The sequence below is a fragment of the Cotesia typhae genome, unplaced genomic scaffold (assembly GCF_013202065.1).
Source record: "Cotesia typhae breed Kobodo isofemale line unplaced genomic scaffold, CoteBio_Ctyphae contig_65, whole genome shotgun sequence".
Lineage (NCBI taxonomy): Eukaryota > Metazoa > Arthropoda > Insecta > Hymenoptera > Braconidae > Cotesia > Cotesia typhae.
Genome location: NW_027423762.1, coordinates 2822264 through 2844043, shown reverse-complemented (window position 1 = coordinate 2844043; position 21780 = coordinate 2822264). Strand labels below are relative to the sequence as shown.

At 28.1% G+C, this 21780-nt stretch overlaps 2 protein-coding genes across 3 annotated transcripts in view; both read left to right on the top strand.

Annotated features, from left to right (window-relative positions):
- Window positions 1-18950, top strand: part of LOC141532465 (dynein axonemal heavy chain 7) — a 28469-nt gene extending 9519 nt beyond the window's left edge. Inside the window, exons 17-44 of one of the 2 annotated variants that reach the window (XM_074250807.1) lie at window positions 860-1078; window positions 1259-1710; window positions 4953-5150; window positions 5206-5353; window positions 5440-5652; window positions 5758-5930; window positions 7117-7426; window positions 7513-7758; window positions 7862-8091; window positions 9002-9221; window positions 9315-9503; window positions 9747-10121; window positions 10204-10376; window positions 10938-11183; window positions 11409-11696; window positions 11888-12079; window positions 12769-12995; window positions 13071-13444; window positions 14673-14853; window positions 14931-15119; window positions 15211-15808; window positions 16400-16610; window positions 16737-16745; window positions 16826-16843; window positions 16987-17215; window positions 17306-17457; window positions 18235-18516; window positions 18603-18950. In XM_074250807.1, the coding sequence (XP_074106908.1) occupies window positions 860-1078; window positions 1259-1710; window positions 4953-5150; window positions 5206-5353; window positions 5440-5652; window positions 5758-5930; window positions 7117-7426; window positions 7513-7758; window positions 7862-8091; window positions 9002-9221; window positions 9315-9503; window positions 9747-10121; window positions 10204-10376; window positions 10938-11183; window positions 11409-11696; window positions 11888-12079; window positions 12769-12995; window positions 13071-13444; window positions 14673-14853; window positions 14931-15119; window positions 15211-15808; window positions 16400-16610; window positions 16737-16745; window positions 16826-16843; window positions 16987-17215; window positions 17306-17457; window positions 18235-18516; window positions 18603-18809 (6549 nt within the window). In that variant the 3' untranslated portion in view covers window positions 18810-18950. Of the gene's footprint in view, window positions 1-859; window positions 1079-1258; window positions 1711-4952; window positions 5151-5205; window positions 5354-5439; window positions 5653-5757; window positions 5931-7116; window positions 7427-7512; window positions 7759-7861; window positions 8092-9001; window positions 9222-9314; window positions 9504-9746; window positions 10122-10203; window positions 10377-10937; window positions 11184-11408; window positions 11697-11887; window positions 12080-12768; window positions 12996-13070; window positions 13445-14672; window positions 14854-14930; window positions 15120-15210; window positions 15809-16399; window positions 16611-16736; window positions 16746-16825; window positions 16844-16977; window positions 17216-17305; window positions 17458-18234; window positions 18517-18602 lie in introns of both variants that reach the window. The other variant, XM_074250806.1, reaches the window with a different exon arrangement.
- A 1425-nt stretch (window positions 18951-20375) lies between these two features.
- Window positions 20376-20672, top strand: LOC141532538 (dolichyl-diphosphooligosaccharide--protein glycosyltransferase subunit 4-like). The gene has a single exon (XM_074250920.1). It carries the CDS (start codon window positions 20376-20378, stop codon window positions 20478-20480), a length of 105 nt encoding a protein of 34 aa, XP_074107021.1. The 3' UTR covers window positions 20481-20672.
- Window positions 20673-21780: the final 1108 nt, after the last annotated feature.

Sequence of the window (21780 nt, the reverse complement as noted above, 5' to 3'; positions counted from 1 at the left end):
TCTTTTTGGGCTCATCAGAATAATAATACATTTAAATATTAAAAATATTCATTGATGTACAATTTGAACTTTAATGTTTTTTAAAAATAACTTTAAAACGTGAGAAAAAGTCATAATAAAACCATGTATACTTTTTTTGTGCTTTAAAAACTGCGTCGAATGCTTCATTGAAAATGAAAATTGAACCACTCATTCAAAAGTTATAGTTGTTTAATAAATACATTTTGAGCTCAAAATGTAAAAAATGGTGCTTTGAGTTTGAAAAGTTCCAATGTTAAACAAAAAAAAAAATAAAAATAAATAAAAATTCAAACTTAGCGGGAAGTTCTAGGGTTGGCCTGCGCGGTCAGCCGATTTCCAGATTTTTTTTTTATGAAAAAAAGAGTGAGTTATGATGTGATGAATATCCTTCCATTATTTTTATCCGTCTTTAATAAGTTTTACAATTGAGATTTTGATCTTTTAAAACTGTACAATAAATTTAAAAAATTCATGAACATAGATAAAAAAAAATAATTTGAGTCACGAAAAAAATCTTGAACCAAGAAAATAATTTTGAAGGATTAGATAATTTTGAATCAAGCAGAAGCTAAGTAGAATTCAGTTAAACCAAAAAAATTCCTTAGTTCAAGCTTGTTTCTGCTTGACTCAAGATGATCGAATTTTTCAAAATAATTGTTTTAGTCCCAAATTTTTTCTTTTGATACAAGTTAGTTTTTTTATTACTAAAATACTTCCAAATTACTCGCTCTTATATTGATCTCTAAAAAATGTATAACAAATTTGAAATCAAAAAAATTTTACTTTTTATCAAATAACTATTTTTTGCAAAACAGTAACTTAATTTCTTTTTATACAGGGTTCATTTTTCTTCTCATGTATTTGGGCAATGGGTGGTACGCTTGAATCAAAAGGTCGAGAGCAATTTAGTCTTCTCTTCCGCGGACTACTCGAAAAAGAATTCCCCATAAATCTCCAAGAACTGTTCAACCTTGATAAAATTTCCCCTCCGACAAAACCCTACATCTTCATAATGCCAAAAGACGGACTGGTCTTTGACTACAGATTTATAAAAGAGGTATTCATGAAATTCCGAATTTAAAAATAATCCTGGTAACTAATTAAAACTTTTTAAATTCTACACTGCATCCAATTTCGCAATAATTACTATGTCAAGTTGCATCTAAAGCTTGAAACTCAAACTTCTCCTTGATAAAATTAATCAAATAATGGAAGTAATGAGTCAAATTCAATCCAGGGTAAAGGAAAATGGAAACTTTGGTCCGATGAGCTGTTGAATGCAGCCCCCATACCTAGAGACATTCCAGTGAATCAAATAATTGTCCCGACTGTCGAGACAGTAAGATACACAACTCTGTTCCAATTATTAGTCCAGCATTCCAAGCCAGTTTTATTCATCGGACCCACCGGAACTGGAAAATCTGTGTATATTACAGACTTCCTGCTAAAGAAAAACGACACCAACATATTCAAGCCGCTTTTGATAAACTTTTCCGCTCAAACATCTGCTAACCAAGTGCAAGAGATAATAATGAGCAAACTAGATAAGCGACGGAAGGGTGTCTACGGCCCACCAATTGGCAAACGGTGGGTCGTCTTTGTTGATGACGTTTCGATGCCATTGACTGAAGTTTATGGCGCTCAGCCGCCTATTGAATTGCTACGGCAACTTTTGGATCATTCGCAATGGTAATTGTTGTTTTAATTGATTGAATATGAAAGTAGATTAACGTACACTAATAAAAAAAATTTATTTGGTTCAAGAGAAAAAATCTTGAACCGAAAAAATCATTTGAAAAATTTTATTGTCATGAATCAAGACAAAAAATTCTTGAATCAAGAAAAATTTCTCAGTTTACGAATTTTTCTACTTAAATCAATTTTACAAAAATAGTAATCAATTTAAGTAACTATGAAAATATCTATTTTTAATCACATAACGGTGTCTTGAAAAAAATTTACAACTTTCGATGAAAACTTTAGCCTTTAATTGTTTATAAAAACATTGAATATTTATTGGAATTACACCGGCCGACAAAAAAGGACTTTTTGAAAGTTGTTTTGATATGAGTGATAAATATCACTAATTTATAGTGTTATAAACATAAAATTACCTACATAATTACTCTATCACATCAGATTTTTTTACAAACAAGAAAAATGGTTTTTTCTTAATTTAAAAAAAATAATCAATTATTATATTATAAATACATATATTTGAAAACTTCTACAGAAAATGTCATATAAAATAGTCGCTATGAATCTATTTTGAGTGAGATCTTTTGCGTTTATCTGTAAAATTACGTCTGGGAGTAATTTTTTTATGGGAATCGTCAATAATATCACGTTTTATCGACCAGCAGTAATCAGCCATCATATTCACATTCCATCGCCCTTGGTACCTTGTTTCCATAGTTTTGATGTCTTGGTGAAACCTTTCACCCTGTTCTTCACTATAATCACCAAGATTATCAGGGAAAAAATCCAAATGTGAATCTAAAAATGGAGTTTTATGCTCATATTACACCCCAATTTTTGATACTTATTTAATAAATTTGCCACAATATTTTTATAGTCAGGATGCTTGTGATTTTCTAGAAAATTGTTGACAACATCTTTGAACGCCAGCCAAGCTTCTGATTCAGTTGTATTTAATGTCTTGTCAAATTTTTCATCGGTCATTAAAGATCTTATTTGTGGCCCATCGAATACTCCTTCTTTTATTTTTGCATCTGATAACCTTGAAAATTTTTTACTTAAGTATTTAAAACTATCATTTTCTTTATCCAATGCCTTAACGAATTGTTTCATCATACCGAGTTTAATATGAAGCGGAGGTAATAAAATTTTCTTAGGATCAATTAAATTTTCTCGTATCACATTTTTGGTTCCCGGTTTCAGATTTGTACGAGGATTCCATTGTTTTTTAACGTAATGCTTTGCTCGTGCCCTACTGTCCCAACCATGTTCTTCATATTTAATTATATCAAGTACTGTTTCTAAGTTTTCATAAGTTTCTTTTAAATGAACAGAATGAGCGACTGGAACAGAAGCATACTGATTCGTGTTGTGTAATAGAACACCTTTTAAACTCCTTTTCGAGGAATCTATAAAAAGTCTCCATTCTCTAGGAACATATTCGGCTCCTAACTTCCTAATGAGATCAGGAATATTATGACAATAAACTAATGATTCTTCTTGATTGAAAAACGGAAGAAATTCCTCTTCACGTTTCCTGTACCAAGCAAAATGTGTATTAGGAGCTAACAAATTTTTGCATTAAGTCTAGATCCCAGAAGTTGAGCAGATTCTTTAGTAAGATTTAAATCTCTAACTAAATCATTTAATTCACCCTGTGTGAATTTCTGAGGCTGATTTAAAATTGGTTCAAAAACTTCATTAGATTCTTGACGCTGCATATTTTGTTCTGATGATGTTGACCTAAGATCAGATATTGGACTTGAAAGAGGCACTGGAATATCTGGGCCGTGCGGAAGAGGACGTGTTACTGAGGTTACATTTGCGTAGACTATTTTGTTTTTATTTTTAGCATTGAAACCTTTTACATTGGTACAGCAAAAATAACAGTCATCAAAATGATTGACTTGCTCTCTCCATATCATCGGTCTACCAAAAGGTAGAGATGCTTTTTTGCCGTATGTCCACTGCCTTAATAGTTCAACACAAATAGTACACACAAAGTTCGGAGTCCACGATCTGAGTTGAATTTTAAAGCCAAAATAAGAATTATAAGTCTTTTCCACAAATTCAGTAATTTTCAATTTCTGTTTCAAAGTCATAAAATTTCCACAAATGTAACAAAATGTATCTGGACTATTACGACACTTTCTTGAAAACATTATATTTTTCCGACAGTTTTAAATCACAAAACAACAATTGAATATTTTAAACACCAATAATGAAATGTAAACAATTTTTTTAAATAAACAAACTGACTTTAGCAAACCGTTTGTAAACAAAGTAACTATAAAGGCTTCTTTCCATGTAACACGTTTCGAATGGTCGCGTCGAGGTTCTAACTAATATATTTTCTCACATGATGTCACTTAATTCGATAAAAAAAGCGCCATGACTTATTAATTTAATTCATTTTTACTGAGCAATCAAAAATTGCGAATATATTCGTTTTATCAAAAATTTGATGTGATACGATAAAATAAGGTCTGATTTCGGTATGAGCACTATAAAATTAGTGAAAAAAATTTATTATATCTCAGAAAAAAAAAATCATGTCGGCCGGTGATTATTAATCGTTTAATCAATTAATTGAAAATGCATTTAATAAAATTTTGTAAAAATTTGAAGCTAATTGATTCAGCCATCTGTGAGAAATTTTGCTCACCGACTTTGAAAAGATATTTTTGAGAAAAAAGCGTTCACAGGTGTTCAGATTTAGCCCTATTAAAGTTCTAAAGCTCCGAGTTGACTTTACAAATATTCGGATAATTTGTCTGCTTCGCATTAAATTTTTTTTGTATCTACTTAAATACATCCACAGAAAAAAAAATTAACTTGATTCAAGAGAAAAATTTTTGAATCAAGAATATAATTTTGAAGAGGGTAATTGTCTTGAATCAAAATGAAAAATTCTTGAATTAAGTAAAATTTCCTCAAATCAAGAAAAATTTTCTTAAATCAAGAATTTTTCTACTTAAATCAAGAATATTGAGCTCTTCAAAAATATATATTTGATTCAAGAACATTTTTTTTTCTGTATCTACATGACAAAAATAAAATCAGAAAAAAAATGTACTTTTTAAAAATTTTTAAATGCGTACACAAAAAAAAAATTATTTGAATCAAGTAAATAATTTTGAAGAACTTTATCTTTTTGATTTGAGTAGAAAAATTTTTAAATTAGTTCAAGAATAATTTTTTTTTCTCTTAACTCTTAAACAAAATCATAACAGGTATGACAAAAAAGAAAAAACTGCGATAAAATTAATTGAAGTGCAATTGATTTGCGCAATGGGAACTCCAGAAAATGGAGGTAGAGATGTGACACCAAGATTCAAAAGACACTTTTTTACCCTATCAATATCTGAGTTTGAAAAACAAGTAATGATCTCGATATTCAGCAAAATAATCCTTTGGCATCTAGATACAAGGTACATCTTAAAAAAACATTACGTTAATAAATAATAATAATAAAAACTTTTTTAGAGGGTTCAGTAAAGAATTTGATCCATGCATCACTCAAATTGTCCTCGCAACTCTTGATGTTTACCAAGAAAGCCTTAAAAATTTGCTACCGACTCCATCAAAGTCGCATTATCTCTTTAATTTACGCGACTTTTCACGAGTTATTCAAGTAATTTTTCTATTTTCTCTCAAGATTAAAAGATCAAAACTTTTTAAAGAAACCTTTAGTTATTTATTTAAAAACTTTGATCGCAGGGCGTTCTATTGTCAGTGCCAGAGTCAATGCCAACTTTGTCTTGTATGAAGAGACTGTGGGTCCATGAAATCCTACGAGTCTTTGGCGATCGATTGATTGATGAACAAGACACCACTTGGCTAATTAAACAGCTTCGCTCCACTGTCGAGAGACACATGGAAGCGAGCTTTGATGCTCTCTTTGAGGATTTAGCAGAAAACTCAAACGATACCGTAATGATCCATTACATCTATTTTTAGAATAGTTAATTTTTTTAATTAAATTAACAAAAGTTAATGAAATAAGTGATTTATTTCGTTGCTTGCACACGTTTTTAGATTGGTGAAAAAGAGTTGAGAAAATTAATTTACTGTGACTTTATCGATCCGAAAGCAGATGTAAGACTGTACAGAGAAATTCAAGATTTAGAATTGCTCAAATCTATCGTTGAGGGTTATTTGATTGAATACAATTCGATGACGAAGAAACCGATGAATTTAGTGCTTTTCAGGTAATTTATTAAATTTGTTGAAAAATTGGTCGTAAGATATTAAAAAATTAGTGCACGGAAAAAAGAATAATTAAATTTTGACAGTTTATACGGTACAGCGGTGAAAAATTACAGATTCAAATAACATTTTTATGAAATACAATTTTAAGTATCAATTTTCATAGTTTCGATTTAAAAAACTAATTTTTTTAACTATTAAAATTTTAAATACATACTACAAAATGTAATTATTTTCTTGTTCTTTTTTCTGTGTAAAAATCAATTTTAATTTAAAAAAAAAAAAAATTTTTTTTTATAAAAAAAAAATCTGAAACTTTTTATTTCTCGATAAGAAAGCTTGAATATTTTTTTAATTTGGATAGTAATTGTTATCAATAACAATGAATAGTTTTTATTTGGCACTTAGTCCTTGTTCTAATAACTAATTAGTTCTATTATATTTTCTTTTATATTTAAATACTGAGGATATAATATTTTAATAGAGTTAAAATATTATTTCAATATTTAGAAATGATTTATTTAAGACAATTTTCACTCATTAAAAACAAATATCATTTTTAAAAAAATTTGCTTCAAATAAAATAAAATTAAACAGAATCCCGCATGCACTGATAGAAAAATAATCTTGATTCAAGAAACTTTTTTTCTTCAAAATTTGAACTCTTGAAAATAGATATAGATATATTTCTTTCAAGAATTTTTGTCTCTTGGTTCAAGATAGGCGATAACATTGATTCAAGATGTTACCGACTTGTATTAAGAATGGCTTTTTTTTTTGAGTCATTAATTTACTTATTTCCAAGAAATAATTTTTTTTCGGTATAACAATTAAAGACTATTTAGTTTTTGAAATATACTTTGATGAATTATTTTAAGTTTTTTAAACGATAATGTTATTTTGGTTGAAAAACTAAATGTATCGATTGAAGATAATATAGCTCTTAAGCCAAGAAAATCTAAATCAAGACAAAAAATTCTTAAAGCAAAATAATCATTTGTCTTCCAAAATAAATTCTTAGATCAAGAAAATATCTCTTGGGTCAACATAAATTTTCTATCAGTATGTATATAAAAATATGTAATGTAATTTTTAAAAATCATAAGTTATTATTATCAATAACACTCTAAAATTTTATTTTAAACACAAAAAAGTAAAACTTTTATGAACCAATGAACCAAAAAATAGGTTTGCAATAGAACATATCTCAAAAATGGCCCGAATAATAAAGCAACCACGAAGCCATGCTCTCATTGTTGGAGTAGGCGGCTCAGGAAGACAATCCTTGACACGACTGGCATCTCACATTTGCGGATATGAATTGTCCCAAGTAGAACTTACTAAAAACTACGGTCTCCATGAATGGCATGAAGATCTAAAAAAAATTCTGAAAAAAGCCACTGCTGGAGAATTGAGCTCTACATTTTTGTTCACTGACAGTCAAATTAAAAATGAAGGTTTTCTTGAAGACATCAGTAACATGTTGAATTCTGGAGAGGTCTAAATTTTTACTTTTTTTTACTTTTTTCTTGTACGAATAAAAGTGCTATAAGTGCTGAACTATTTTTTTTTATTTCAAAACAGGTTCCAAACTTATTCAATAACGAAGAAAAAGCAGAAATTTGCGAGAAAATGCGAATGATTGATCGGCAACGAGAACGTGCGATGCAAACAGACGGGAGTCTGGTGGCTCTATTCAATTTATTCGTACAAATAGCTAGAGATCAATTGCATATCGTCGTCGCAATGTCGCCTATTGGAGATGGATTCCGTAATAGAATACGAACTTTTTCAGCTCTCGTAAATTGCTGCACTATCGATTGGCTGCAGGTCTTTCATTAAAAGTCCTTTACTATAATATTCAATTTCTAAACTTGTTTTAATTTTTAACATTTATGAATATTAATGTTAACTTTTATTGATTGCAAAAAAGCCATGGCCGGAGGATGCATTGTTGGCAGTAGCCACGCGATTTTTGAGCGAAGTCAAATTAACAGACCACGAACGCAATGGAGGAATTGAAATGTGTCAATTTTTTCACATTTCTACTCAACTTTTGACAGATGAATTTTACACTAGATTACAGAGATACAATTATGTCACTCCAACATCGTATTTAGAGATGATAAATACATTCAAAGAGCTGCTGAATAATAAACGAAAGTAAGTGAAGTTTTTTATTTTTTGTTTTGAATAAACTTTTTTATTGATTTATTCACGGAGAAAATTTTGTAATAAAGCCAGCGATCCTTGTATTGAAGTTTTTATCATTCATCATCGAAGTTATACTAATAAAAAAATTAACTTGATTTAAAATAAAGAAACTCTTCAAAATAATTGTTGATTCAAAAACTTTTTTTTTTTTTTTTTTTTTTCAATCAAGTTAATTTCTTTATCAGTGTAATTAAATCTATCAATCGTATATTAAAAAATTCAAGACCATTGTATAATAATTATGAACATTAAATTCTTTCAATTGAATACTAAAAATTAAATATCATAAATGCTCGCTCAAAACAATTTATTCAGAAGAAATCTCACATACATAAGTTAGTAAATGAATCGGAAACGAAAAAAATAATTCAAGAAGGCTTAAAAACAGCATAATCAATATCCAATAATACGATAAAAAAAGTCTATTTTTTTTTAACTTTTTAGAAATTTAATTATTAATTTTTAATTAATTAATTATTTTAAATGAAAATGTATCCTAAAATATTATTTTCAATATTCAATCAAAAGGTTTTAATATTTTAATAGTTATTACTAAAAAAAAAAAAAAAAAAAAAAAAAAAAAAAAAAAAAAAAAAATGCAGTTTAAAATGAAATTTATAAAAACTGAGTACCTCGAATAAAATTTGTAAAATTTCTTGAAAATAGAAATTTTTATCAACTTTATAAGAATTACATTTTAAAACTGTGAAACTACATTCGGAACTATTAAAATCAGGTTTTGGAATTTTATTTTCTCATTTCCGTACACATACAAAATCTTACCATCACTTTATTGTAAAGAATTGTCATTACATATTTATAAAAAATACAAACTGATTCAAAACATTTTCAATTACAGGGAAATAACTCTGGCTAAAAATCGATACCAGGGTGGAATCGGCCGGTTGGTTTCAACACGTACTCAAGTTGCAGAAATGCAAGAAACGCTTAAAGAATTGCAGCCGATGTTGGTGACAGCTGCACAAGAGGTGCAGAAAATAGTTGCTACTGTCGAGAAAGAAAGCTTGGAAGTTGCTGAAGTTGAGAAAGTTGTTAAAGTCGACGAGGAAGCTGCTCTGGTAAGTATTCCATTTATTTGTTTGTTGGTAGATCATTTTGAATTATTCATGAAGAAATGCAATAATTAATATTAACTGATTCCGTAAAAATAGAAAGTAGCGGCTGCTGCTGAAGAAATAAAGACAGAGTGTGATGATGATTTATCAGCAGCTATGCCGATATTAAATGAGGCACAGTCCGCCTTGAATACGTTAACGTCTACGGATATCGCCGTAGTAAGATCTATGAAAAATCCCCCGGCTAATGTCAAACTCGTTATGGAAAGTATTTGTATTCTAAAAGTAAGGACTTTTAAGTAAATATTCAAAAATATCGAATACAATGAGAAAAAAAAATTTCTTTTGAAAAAAATGAGTAATTTATAAGAAGAAACTTAGCTAAGAAATTAAATTGTTTAAAATTTCCAAAAAATTAATTTCTTATCACAATCATGTCCATTTTTTCAAAAGAAATGTTTTCATTCAGTGTTCATTAAGCTTTATGTCTTTGTTTCACGATTTGTCTTTTAATTATTCAATTCAAAGGAAATAAAACCCGACAAAGCGCAATCAGCCGACGGGAAATCCTACGACGACTACTGGAAAGCATCATTGAAAATTCTAGCGGACGTAAAATTTTTAGACTCGCTTGTACACTTTGACAAGGACAACATTTCCAATCATGTTATCGATAAAATACGCCGCGAGTATCTGACAAATCCAAACTTTGATCCCGAGAAAGTAAAAGTTTCATCGACCGCGTGTGAGGGTTTGTGTAAGTGGGTGTTCGCGATGTCTGAATACGACAAAGTTGCTAAAGCTGTTGCTCCTAAGAAGAAAGCTTTGGCTGAGGCTCAAGAAGTTTATAATGATGCGATGGATAAATTGTCCGCTAAGCGGGCTCAATTGCGCGAGGTTCAGGTAAACTAACTCTGTTATAACTTTCAAAAGTCGAGTTGCGAAGATTGTTTTTGAAGTTAATCGGAAATCAATACATTTTTAGGGTAAACTAGAAGCTTTGGAAGCTGACTTGGCCTCCCGGAAATCTGAGTATCAAAAAATGATCGACAAAGTTACTGATTGTGAGCAGAAACTTAAGCGTGCGGAAGAACTGATTGGGGGGCTAGGTGGTGAGTCTACCAGATGGTCTCAATGTGCCAAAGAATTGGGTGAAAAGTTAGTAAATTTTTAAAGTTATTTGAAATTTTCTCTATTTGTTGATCCTTTAGCTAAAAAAAATTTATTCTAGAGAAAATGTAAAAGCTAGTAGTAGTTTTCTTTTAAAATTCAATAATTTTTTCATTAAAAAAAGAAAAGATCAATAAAGTGAATTGAATTATTTTGTTAACTTTTTTCTTTGAAATTGTACGTCATTTTATTCTAGACACGTCAATTTTTCAGCGTTTCAGTATTCTCTGTTTACTTTCCTGTTATGGTATCTCTCGTCCCTTGTTTGCAATAAAATTCGCTATAAATTTCATGATACACTTCAGCAAACAAACTTGTTTATTTTCTTTATGCAAAAACAATTTGTGTTCTTTTAATTTACATATAAAGTTGTTTTTGTTTCTTTAATTTTTTTTCAAAAAAATCCATAATATTTTTTTACTTTTTACACTGAACATATAAATTCAAATTTGAAGTATAATTTATTGAAACGTTTGAATGCTAAAAATTGAACCACTGAAAGTTTAAACTTTATTCAGTTGAATTAATTATAAATAAATTTTTTCAAAGGTATGACAGTTTGACGGGTGACATAATAATCGCAGCAGGCGTAATCGCTTATTTGGGAGTTTTTACAACATATTACCGCAACAAACAAATAAAATCCTGGGTTGCCAAGTGCAAAAGTCTTAATATTGTCTGCACGGAAGACTTTTCCCTAAAAGATATTCTTGGTGATCCGGTACAAATACGGTCATGGAGCATCGCTGAGCTGCCCAATGACTCTTTTTCCATCGAAAATGGGATAATTATTAAGTGATTAAACGAATTTATTTATTTCAGTTATTTTTTTCTTAATTATTCAATTTTTAAATGCCACAAACATAAATTTTGCGTTAATGTGTTAAATATTTACCACTTTTTGGTGTTAATTGAAAAAGTTAACAGAAATAAATTTTAAATTTACACATAAAAGTGTTAAATAGTTAACACAAATATTTTTTTACGCAATGACACAAATTTTTTGACTGTACACTTCAGAAGCGCAAGAAGATGGCCGCTGATGATTGATCCGCAGAACCAAGCAAACAAGTGGATCAAAAACATGGAAAAGCCTAACAACATGAGCATAATTCGACTTACACAACCGGATTATTCACGAGTTTTAGAAAACGGGATTCAGTTTGGTCAGCCGATTTTGTTGGAAAATGTCGGAGAAGAATTGGATGCAATGCTAGAGCCCGTGTTGCTCAAACAAACTTTTAAACAAGGTGGTGCTTTGTGCATAAAGTTGGGAGACTCTGTTGTTGAATACAATACCAATTTCAGGTATAAATTTAAATATCATCTTATAATAATTATAGACAGAGTCTTAATTTAATGACTGAATGTACTCAGAAAAATCGAGAGGGTATCAACCATTAAATAGCGCATATGTGTACTTTAAATATATGAATAACTCGTAAAATATCACTTAAAATTGTGATGAGTATTGAATAATTTTATTTTAAATATTGCAGACTTTTTATTACTACCAAATTGAGCAATCCACATTATTTACCGGAGATAGCTGTTAAAGTGACTTTGATAAATTTTGTTATTACCACGAGTGGTCTTGAAGATCAATTGCTTGGTATTGTTGTGGCTAAAGAACGCCCGGACTTGGAATCGGAAAGAAATTTATTAATTATTCAAGGCGCTGCTAATAAAAAGTAAGTTATTTTATTTATAATTTGGAAAAAATTATTTTAGATTTTTAAAGGATGTTCCAAAGAAAATACTCTTTTGATTTGAAAAAATATTTTCTTACAACATGATAGCCTGACAAAAAAATTATCTTGAATCAAAAATATCACTTTAAAAAGTTCGATCATTTTGAATCAATAAGAAAAATTTTTAAATTAAGAGTAAGTTCTTAATTGAAGAATTTTATTGCTTGATTAAAGATAGTCTAACTCTTTAAAATGTTGTTCTTGGCTCAAGATTTTTATTATAAAGTTCTATTAATTTTTTTATCAATATAAACTCTCCAATAAATTCATATTCTAAAACCAAGAGGAAACTTTTTAAAATTGAAAGAAATTATTTTTTTATAAATTAAACAGTCTTTATTTAATTCTATAATAAATTTTTTTCAATTAAAGAGTCGTTACCTTAATTTAATATTCGCGATGGTATTTACTCAAGAAAACTTTCTTGAATTGAAAAAAGTCGGTCTTTTAACTAAAAGAACTTTCTTCATTTAAGTTATTCGTTTATCCAATCTCGAAGATTTAAAAAGTATTAAGAATTATAAAAATTTAAATTATTTAAATTTCAACCATTTTTCTCGGAAGAATTATAGTTAAAACTTCTGATTTTCTTTCTACTTTATAAATATTTTCTTATCGAATTGCAACAGGTTGCTAAAAGAAACGGAAGATAAAATATTAGAAATCCTATCAATCGCCGAAGGGAATATCTTAGACGATGAAGACGGTGTGACAGTTTTGACTTCATCAAAAGTACTCAGCAATGACATTCAAGCAAAGCAAGCAGCTGCCGAAATCACTGAAAAATCTATCAACACAACGAGACTCCAGTATACGTCGATAGCTGAATATTCAACAATATTATTTTTCACGATAGGTAAAACAAAATTATTATTATTATTATTATTGTCATTACATCATTCAATTTACCATTAATTACGTTTAATGATAGCGGTTCTAGCAAAAATCGACCCGATGTACCAGTACTCGTTAGCGTGGTTCGTTAATTTGTTCAAAATGTCAATCGATACTACCGGACAGTCCGAGAGCCTGGAGGTGCATTTAAAAGAATTGACCAAAAACTTCACTCGTTCTCTTTATATTAACATCTGTAGATCGCTTTTCGAGAAAGACAAGCTGCTATTTTCATTGCTGTTATCAGTGCAGCTTATGGGTAAATTAAAATCTCGTATACCACCGGCTCAATGGATATTTTTACTCACTGGAGGAGTAGGTCTTGACAATCCTTTTCCGAACCCATGCTCTTGGCTCCCGGCCAAACTGTGGGATGAATTGTGTCGGTTGGATGACGTACCCGGGTTCAAGGTAATTTAGAAAATATTTTTAACCATAACAATCCTTTTCCTTTTTTTTTTTTTTTTCCATTTTTAACATAATTTAAAGATATTTTAATATCAGCAATTAAACTTGACGGCTTTTTGTTCCTCTAATATAATTATAATAGTTTGTCACTCGTTATTTATTTATTTTAATTGATTGATGTAGAAAAGGTGAATCTATTAGTGTTGCTTCAAAAGAGGCCAATGAGTTCTTTTCTAGCGTGCATTCGCTTAATAACTAAACACTGCAGTTGACACAATCGTACGCTAGCAATCTTTGACCTTTTATTGATTTAATATTTACCGCAATCATTTACATTTTTACATCCACGTGTTTTATCTTCAAGTTCGGTAAAATTATTTATTATTAATTATAAATAATTTTTAAGCAATTGCTAGTTCTATAAATACATCGTACTCTATAAAATCGATACCTTGTCTAATTAATTAACGCAGAAACTTCAATTAATTATCTAATACAAAATGACCTAGTTTGCTTAGTTATAAAATTTTTATTCAATAAAAATTAACAAACTCAAAAGTTATATTTTTGGTAATTATTTACAAGTGGAGTCAACCCATGCTAAGCCTTGTTAAATATTTTTTTTTTTTAATTGTTCGTTTTTTTATGTACTTTTAAAAAAAAATATATATGTTATGTCAAAAAAAAGATAAAATAGAAATTTTATCCAAAAACATGAAAGCCAAAATTTTTTCCAACTTTTAAAAGCAAAAAAATTATCGAAATTTTTTTCTTTCCTGATATTTTTTTTTATAAATGCGCCGTAAAAACAAGCAGAATAAAAAAAAAAATAAAAAGTGTCAATTTTTCACCTAGTTATGGCCCAAAATGGGGTTGACCCCACTTGTAAATAATAACCACATTTTTTTGTAAATAAAAGAAATTAATTCGATTTACAAAAAAAAAAATCTTAAATCAAAAAAGTTATTTTGAAGAATTAAGAAATTTTTCTTGTTTTAAATAAATTTCACTTTGACCAAGAATTATTATGCTTATTTTAAGACTTTTAAAATTTTTTACTTTGAATCAAATTAATTTCTTTTTATTAACGTGTTAGTTTTGAATTATTAAATATTTAAGATAATAATTTTAAATGAAATTATTGAACAAGACAATCAAGTCATCAAGAGCTTTCAAAATAAAAGCACAATTTATTATTACAAAAAAAAACAATTAAATTTTTGGTTTTAAGGGTATCAAAGCATCATTTGAAACTGATAATAAACTTTGGAAAAATTTATTTGACTCGAAAGAACCGCACACAGAAGCACTACCGCCGCCATTCGATAAATTTACCAATTTCCAAAGACTTTTAATATTGAGATGTCTGCGGCCAGACAAAATAATATGTGGCATGCAGAATTTTGTCCAGTGTAAGTATCTCAACTACTCAAAAAAAAAGACTAACTTTTCTATAAAAATAATTTAATATGTAAAATTATTTTTAAAGCTGAATTAGGACAAGAATTCGTAGACCCGCCACCGTTTGATCTGTTGTCTTCATTCCACGACTCTAATTGCACGATACCTTTGATATTTATTTTAACACCTGGAACGGATCCAGCGCAAATTCTGCTCAAATTTTCCGACAGCCAGGGCTTTGGAACCAGCAGACTTTTCTCGCTGTCTTTGGGCCAAGGTTTCAATTTAAATCTTATAATTTATAACAACTATTAATAATTATAACTCCTAATTTATTTCTTGCTAACAGAAACTTTTGTTCCTTCCAGGCCAAGGATTAATAGCAGAGCAATTAATAAACGACGGGGTTAAGTACGGGCACTGGATTGTCCTCCAGAATTGCCACTTGGCAAAAAGCTGGATGGGGACTCTGGAAAAAATATGCGAGGGACTGTATCCCGATTCAATACACCCGGACTTCCGGCTGTGGTTGACGAGCTATCCAGTTAATTACTTTCCCGTTACGGTGCTTCAAAACAGCGTTAAAATAACCAACGAACCCCCAAAAGGCTTGCGGGCCAATATACTACGGTCCTATTTGAGTGACCCTATAAGCGACCCGGAGTTTTTTGACTCTTGCACTCAGCCAGTGGTTTTTAAAAAATTGTTGTACAGTCTTTGTTTCTTCCATGCAATCGTTCAAGAGCGACGTAAATTTGGACCCATTGGCTGGAATACTGCCTATGAATTCAACGAAACAGATTTACGAATCAGTGTTCAACAATTGCACATTTTTTTGAATCAGTACGATGATGTTCAGTTTGAAGCGCTCAAATATTTGACTGGGGAATGTAATTACGGCGGAAGAGTTACTGATGTTTGGGATCGCAGAACTTTGAATACTATTTTATCCAAGTACTATTGCGAGTGAGTTAGCATTAATTTTTTTACAAAAAATTATGGATATTATTTACAAGTGGGGTCAAACCCATTTTAGGCCATAACTAGGAGAAAAATTGACATTTTAAAATTTTTTTTTTATTTTGCTTGTTTTTAAGGCGCATTTAAAAATGTCGCGAAAGGAAAAAATAAGGATTTTGATAGATTCTTTGCCTTTAAAAGTTGGAAAAAAAAAAAATTGGCTTTCATGTTTTTGGATAAAATATCTAATTTATCTTTTTTTGATGTTTTTGGTATATCATAGATACTTTTATTTGAAAAGTACGTAAAGAAATGAACAATTAAAAAAAAAAATCATCAATTTGATTACAAAAAAAAAAATTAACATTAAAATTTATTTTAAGTTCAACAATTTTTATTTAAGAATCAACCAATTAAATTACCAATAACCAAGTTTAATTTTTTAAATTTGAATTTTTTCATAAATTTTTAATTAATGATGAAATTACTGAAATTTTTATTTTAATTTTAGTTTTAAAATTTTGATTTTCTGATAAATTTTTAATTAAAAATCTAAATCATTGAAATTCCAAAGTCTTAAATTTTAATTTTTTTCAGAAAAATAATAACAGAAGATAAATATTATTTTGACAATACAACTGATATTTATTGCTGTCCTGATGCCAAAAAATACAACGTGTATCTGGAGTACACAAAACAATTGCCGTTAATAACATCTCCAAGCGTATTTGGTATGAACAACAACGCTGATATAATCAAAGATCAACAAGAGACTGATTTATTATTTTCATCATTGTTATTAACCGAGGTAATTATTAATCCAAATATGCGCATCGATTATTCATAATAGCAAACTTGATATTAGTAATCAATAAGCAAACAATAATTATTTACACGCAATCAATTTTATTATTTTAAATAATAAAATTATAAGGATCGATGGGTAAGACGAAAAAAAATTTTTTCTTTTACTATTAATATTTTTATATTGATTAATAACGGTTTGATGATTTTTGCAACAAGGACTTGTGGGAACGTAAAGTAAGTTATAATTATAAATGCTGAGATATTTAATTCTAATAATAATAATAGTGTTCACAAGTGTGAAATTTTGTTTTGTTGAATCATTAATAATAACTATCGCGTAAAATGATATTTTATTTTTCTATTTTCAGGAAACAGAGAAATCAACGAGAACAAAAGAAGCAACTTCTGACGAAATAATAATATCAGTAGCTACGGATATTTTAAGCAAATTACCAGCCGACTTTAACTTAGACAAAGCACTTGAGAAGTACCCGACGTCATACAACCAGAGTATGAATACAGTTTTAGTACAGGAGATGGATAGATTCAATAAATTGCTCAATTGTATTCGAACTAGTCTTGTCAACGTAAAACGCGCAGTAAAAGGTTTTTATTTTTTATCGCCAACATTAATGGCTCAAAACTATGTACTTATAGTATTAAAGTCGAAGATATAATGCTGGTATATTTTTACAGGATTTATTGTTATGTCTGTTGAACTAGAAGAGGTAGCAGATGCCATTTTAAAAGGAAAATTATCTTCTCTTTGGAAGAAACACTCTTATCCTTCGCTCAAACCTTTGGGGAGTTACATTAATGATTTTATACAACGATTAAAGTTTTTGCAGGTTATTTTATAATTCAATGAAAATTAAATTAAAAAAAAAAAATGGTAATTATTTACAAGTGGGGTCAAACGTATTTTTAGCCATATTAACATTTTTCAATGTTTTTTTATTCTGCTTGTTTTTATGGCAGATTTATGATGGTGATATCGAAAATATCAAAAAATTAATATTTCGATAGCTTTTTTGCCTTCAAAAGTTTGAAAAAATTTTGGCTTTCATATTTTTGAATAAAATTTCTATTTTATCTTTTTTTGATGTGTTCAATATATTTATTTTGAAAAGTACATAAAAAAACGAACAAGTTAAAAAAAAAAGTTGAATATCACAATTTTTTTGTAATTTATCAATTTTTTTTTTAAATTTGTTAAAATTGTGGTAATCAACTTTTTTTTTTAAATTGTTCATTTTTTTTTTATGTATTTTTAAAAAAATATATATCAAAATTAAAAAAAAAAATTTCGTTCAAAAAAATGAAAATTAAAATGGTAGACCCCACTTGTAAATAATTGCCAAAAAATTAACCTGATTAAAAAAAATTTGAATATAGAAAATCATTTTAAAAAATGAAATTGTCTTGCATTCAGCAGAAAAACTTTGAACTAAGAATTTTTTTTGTTTAAAATTTTTTCTTGATTAAAGATGATGAAATTTTTCAAAATAATTTATTTAAAAAATTTTTTTTAATTAATTTATTTATTTATTCATTAATTAATTTATTTTAAAAATTTATATTAAAAATTTTTAATATAATTTTAACGAATCGCTTCGGATAATTAGGATTGGTACGAGTCAGGAGCACCAATAACCTTTTGGATAGCCGGTTTTTATTTCACTCAAGCATTTTTAACCGGTGCAAGACAGAATTACGCTAGAAAATACCATATCCCGATAGATCTTTTGGCGTACGACTTTAAAGTACTCAAAGAAACTAATTTTACAAATGCTCCAGATGACGGAGTCTATATCAATGGATTATTTTTAGACGGTGCAAGATTTGATAAAGATAAAATGATTTTAGACGAAAGTTTGCCAAAAATTCTTTATGATCAAGTTCCTCTTGTAAGTCATTTTATTATTATCAATTTCCATCAGATCAATTAATTATAAATTTCTAATGATAGTAATTAAAATGAATCTATAAATAGATTTGGTTGCTTCCGAAGAAACGTGAAGATATAGTTAAGCACGAGACGTATACCTGTCCGTTATACAAGACCAGTGAGAGAAAAGGAACTCTGTCAACGACGGGACATTCAACTAATTTTGTAATAACTATTAATTTGCCAACAAACATGCCGGAAGACCATTGGATAATCAGAGGGGTTGCTTTGCTTTGTCAGCTCAGTGAATAATATCTGTTTTAATCACCAGAGCTTACGAACATTATATATGAAAGTATTTTTGGAGATATGTAATGTCTGAATGTTTGAAACATAAATAAATCATTTTTTAAGATTTTAATTATGAATTATAAATATTTTTATGATATGATACTAAGCTTAGCAAATAAACACACAGAAAAAAGCAAACTGTAATAAATAAAAGTCGATAATTTTTTAAAAAATTATGGTAAGGTAAAAAGCCCAGTTACTGACACTGGTCTAATTGTTTGACATTTGCAATTTTATTCCAATAAAAAAAAAAAAAAAAAAAAAACAATGTTCTCAAAAAAAAATTATTTAAAAATTTATAATTCACAAATTGTATTTATTAATTTGTTGGAGTTGGCTTTTTTTTTTTTTTTTTTTTTAAATAAAATTGCAAGTGTCAATGGCTAGGCCAGTTTCAATAACTAGGTTTTTAGACCTAGTATATTTTTCAAGAAAGATAAAAAAATTCTCAAATGTCTGCTAATTTCAGAATTACTGAAAATTTCCAAAAACAATGATAATTTTTCAAAAGTTATAATTGAACAATAACTTGATAGCAAATTATTAACAACTAATAAAAATAAAAAAAAACTTACATTTTGGAGATCATATCATCAAACACCAAACAACTGACATATCCGCAAAAAATTAGAAAATCTATAAATTTAATAAAAAATTAATTTTTTTCTGTGTACTTATATTTGAGAATAATTTCCATTAACTTACTTTTTTAAACGGATGATTCATGAATGAATTAGAAATTCACTTAAAAAGTTTCCATTCTTTCTGAGCCGTTGGACACTTAAATTTTATTTCACTTTACGATTGAATGAAAATTAAGTTAGCCGACAATTAAAAATTTTTATTTTTTTTATTGAAAAAAATAAAAAAAAAATTTTCATTTGTAAAAAACTTGAAAAACTTCAAGTGTAATTTAAAAAAATTTTTTTTTGTTCCAATTTAATAAACAAAAGAAATAAAAAAAATTAGAAACGTCGGTTAACTAGTATTATTACGATTGAGCAGAATTACCGCTTCAATTATTCAAACTTTATTATTTCCATACTTAATTACGGTTTATTACACAATCCGACGTACTTGTCTTATTTAATTAACGAGATATTTATCATAAATAATCAAAAAAATAGCTAAACAAATTTTTGTGGAACGTTCTATTAGGAGCGTATGGCCATTTTGTACTGAGCAAGCGCGCGGGTTTTTCAAACTGTTAATTTTCTGTTTCTACTTTACCATCCAAAACTTAAGAGCGTTAGTGTTTTATTCCTACCGGTAACATCGCAATGAACCTTACCGGTATTTTTTTTTAAGTAAAAAGTAGCGTCTGGTGATAATATGCTCTATGAAATTATTATTGTTGTTATTGTGATTACTATCTGCGGCGTGTCACAAAAAACCGACGTGTCAATCGTCAATATTCGATTTTTTAATCAAAACTGTGTCAAAAACACAATCTAAGGTAAGAAATCTCAAATATCAAAACAAACATAATCAAATTGATGAAATTAATGAAATCAATATTTATTTCAGATGATTACAGACGTGCAATTGGCTATTTTCTGCAACATACTTGGTGTCTCACTGTTTTTCCTTGTGTTTCTCTACCACTACATCAAAGCTAATTATTCTAAATAATTATAGATTAATTAATCAATAATTTAATTTTATTTAATGAAATAAGAAGAAATGATTCGATTGTGGCGATTATGTTTCAATTAACATTAAACGGTTCATCCAAATGATTGTATTTATAAAATGAGATTCCGAGACATGAAAAGTAATTAATTCATTTTCATTTATTTTAATAAAATAATCAAAGATTATAAATTTTTATTCATTTATTTCTCTACTATGTTCTTAAATAATAATTGCTTATTATTTTCAGCAGTTTTATGATATTTAAAATACAGAGTGTCTGACAGGGTTTAATTATCAAAAACAAGACAGTGAAAAAAAATTGAAAAAAAAAAAACTTTTTAATAATACTTGTACTTTATTAAAAAAAAAATTATTTTCTACCGTGAAATAATTTGTTAATTAAAACCATTTATCGGGTATTGTATATTCAGAAATTTTCTTGACAGTAGACGAGGTTCTAGAATGATTTATTATTAAAAACACATTTTTATCAGAAAAATATTAATTAAATCAAGCAAAAAATAACTAAACTTTTTACGGTTTAGAAAATATGATTAAATATAACACTAAAGCTGACTATTTACTAAAAAATTTTTTGGAATTTTATAGCAATTAAATTATTAAATCGAAATTTGATTAAAAAGTATTATATGTGAAAATTAATAAAAATTACGAGTGAAAATTTTTAGAACCATTTTTTATTGTAATTACTTTGTTAAAAATGCAATGCATGGATAGAAAATATTTATAGAGCATTTCAGCACATTTTTTCCCAAAATTTGAGATTGAAAAATTTTTGGTAAATATTTTCAAGTGTGGTCACCATTTTAATTTTTATTTTTTTCAACGAAATTTCTATTCGATTTTATTGATATATTGTTTGTTGAAAAATACATAAAAAAATGAACAATTAAAAAAAAAAAATTAACTATCTCAATTTTAACAAATTTTACAAATTTTCACATAAATTTATAAATTAAAAAAGAAAAAAGTTGAATATCACAATTTTCGAAAAAATTATATAATCCAAGATTCTACTGAGTATAATTCAAATTATACGGGATATTTTTTGGATCATATCCAGTGTAATCTTACGCGGTATAACCAGAAAAATTACTTGGTCAAATCGGAGATTACACTGAATATAATACAAAAATAATTTAGTATAATCTGGATTATATCTGATATTATCTGAAATTTTTTTTCACCACAGATAACACTGAGTATAACATAGGAAGATATGCAGTGTAATTTTCTGTTTTCCTTGAAGGTATTCACAAAAACTATTAATGTATTT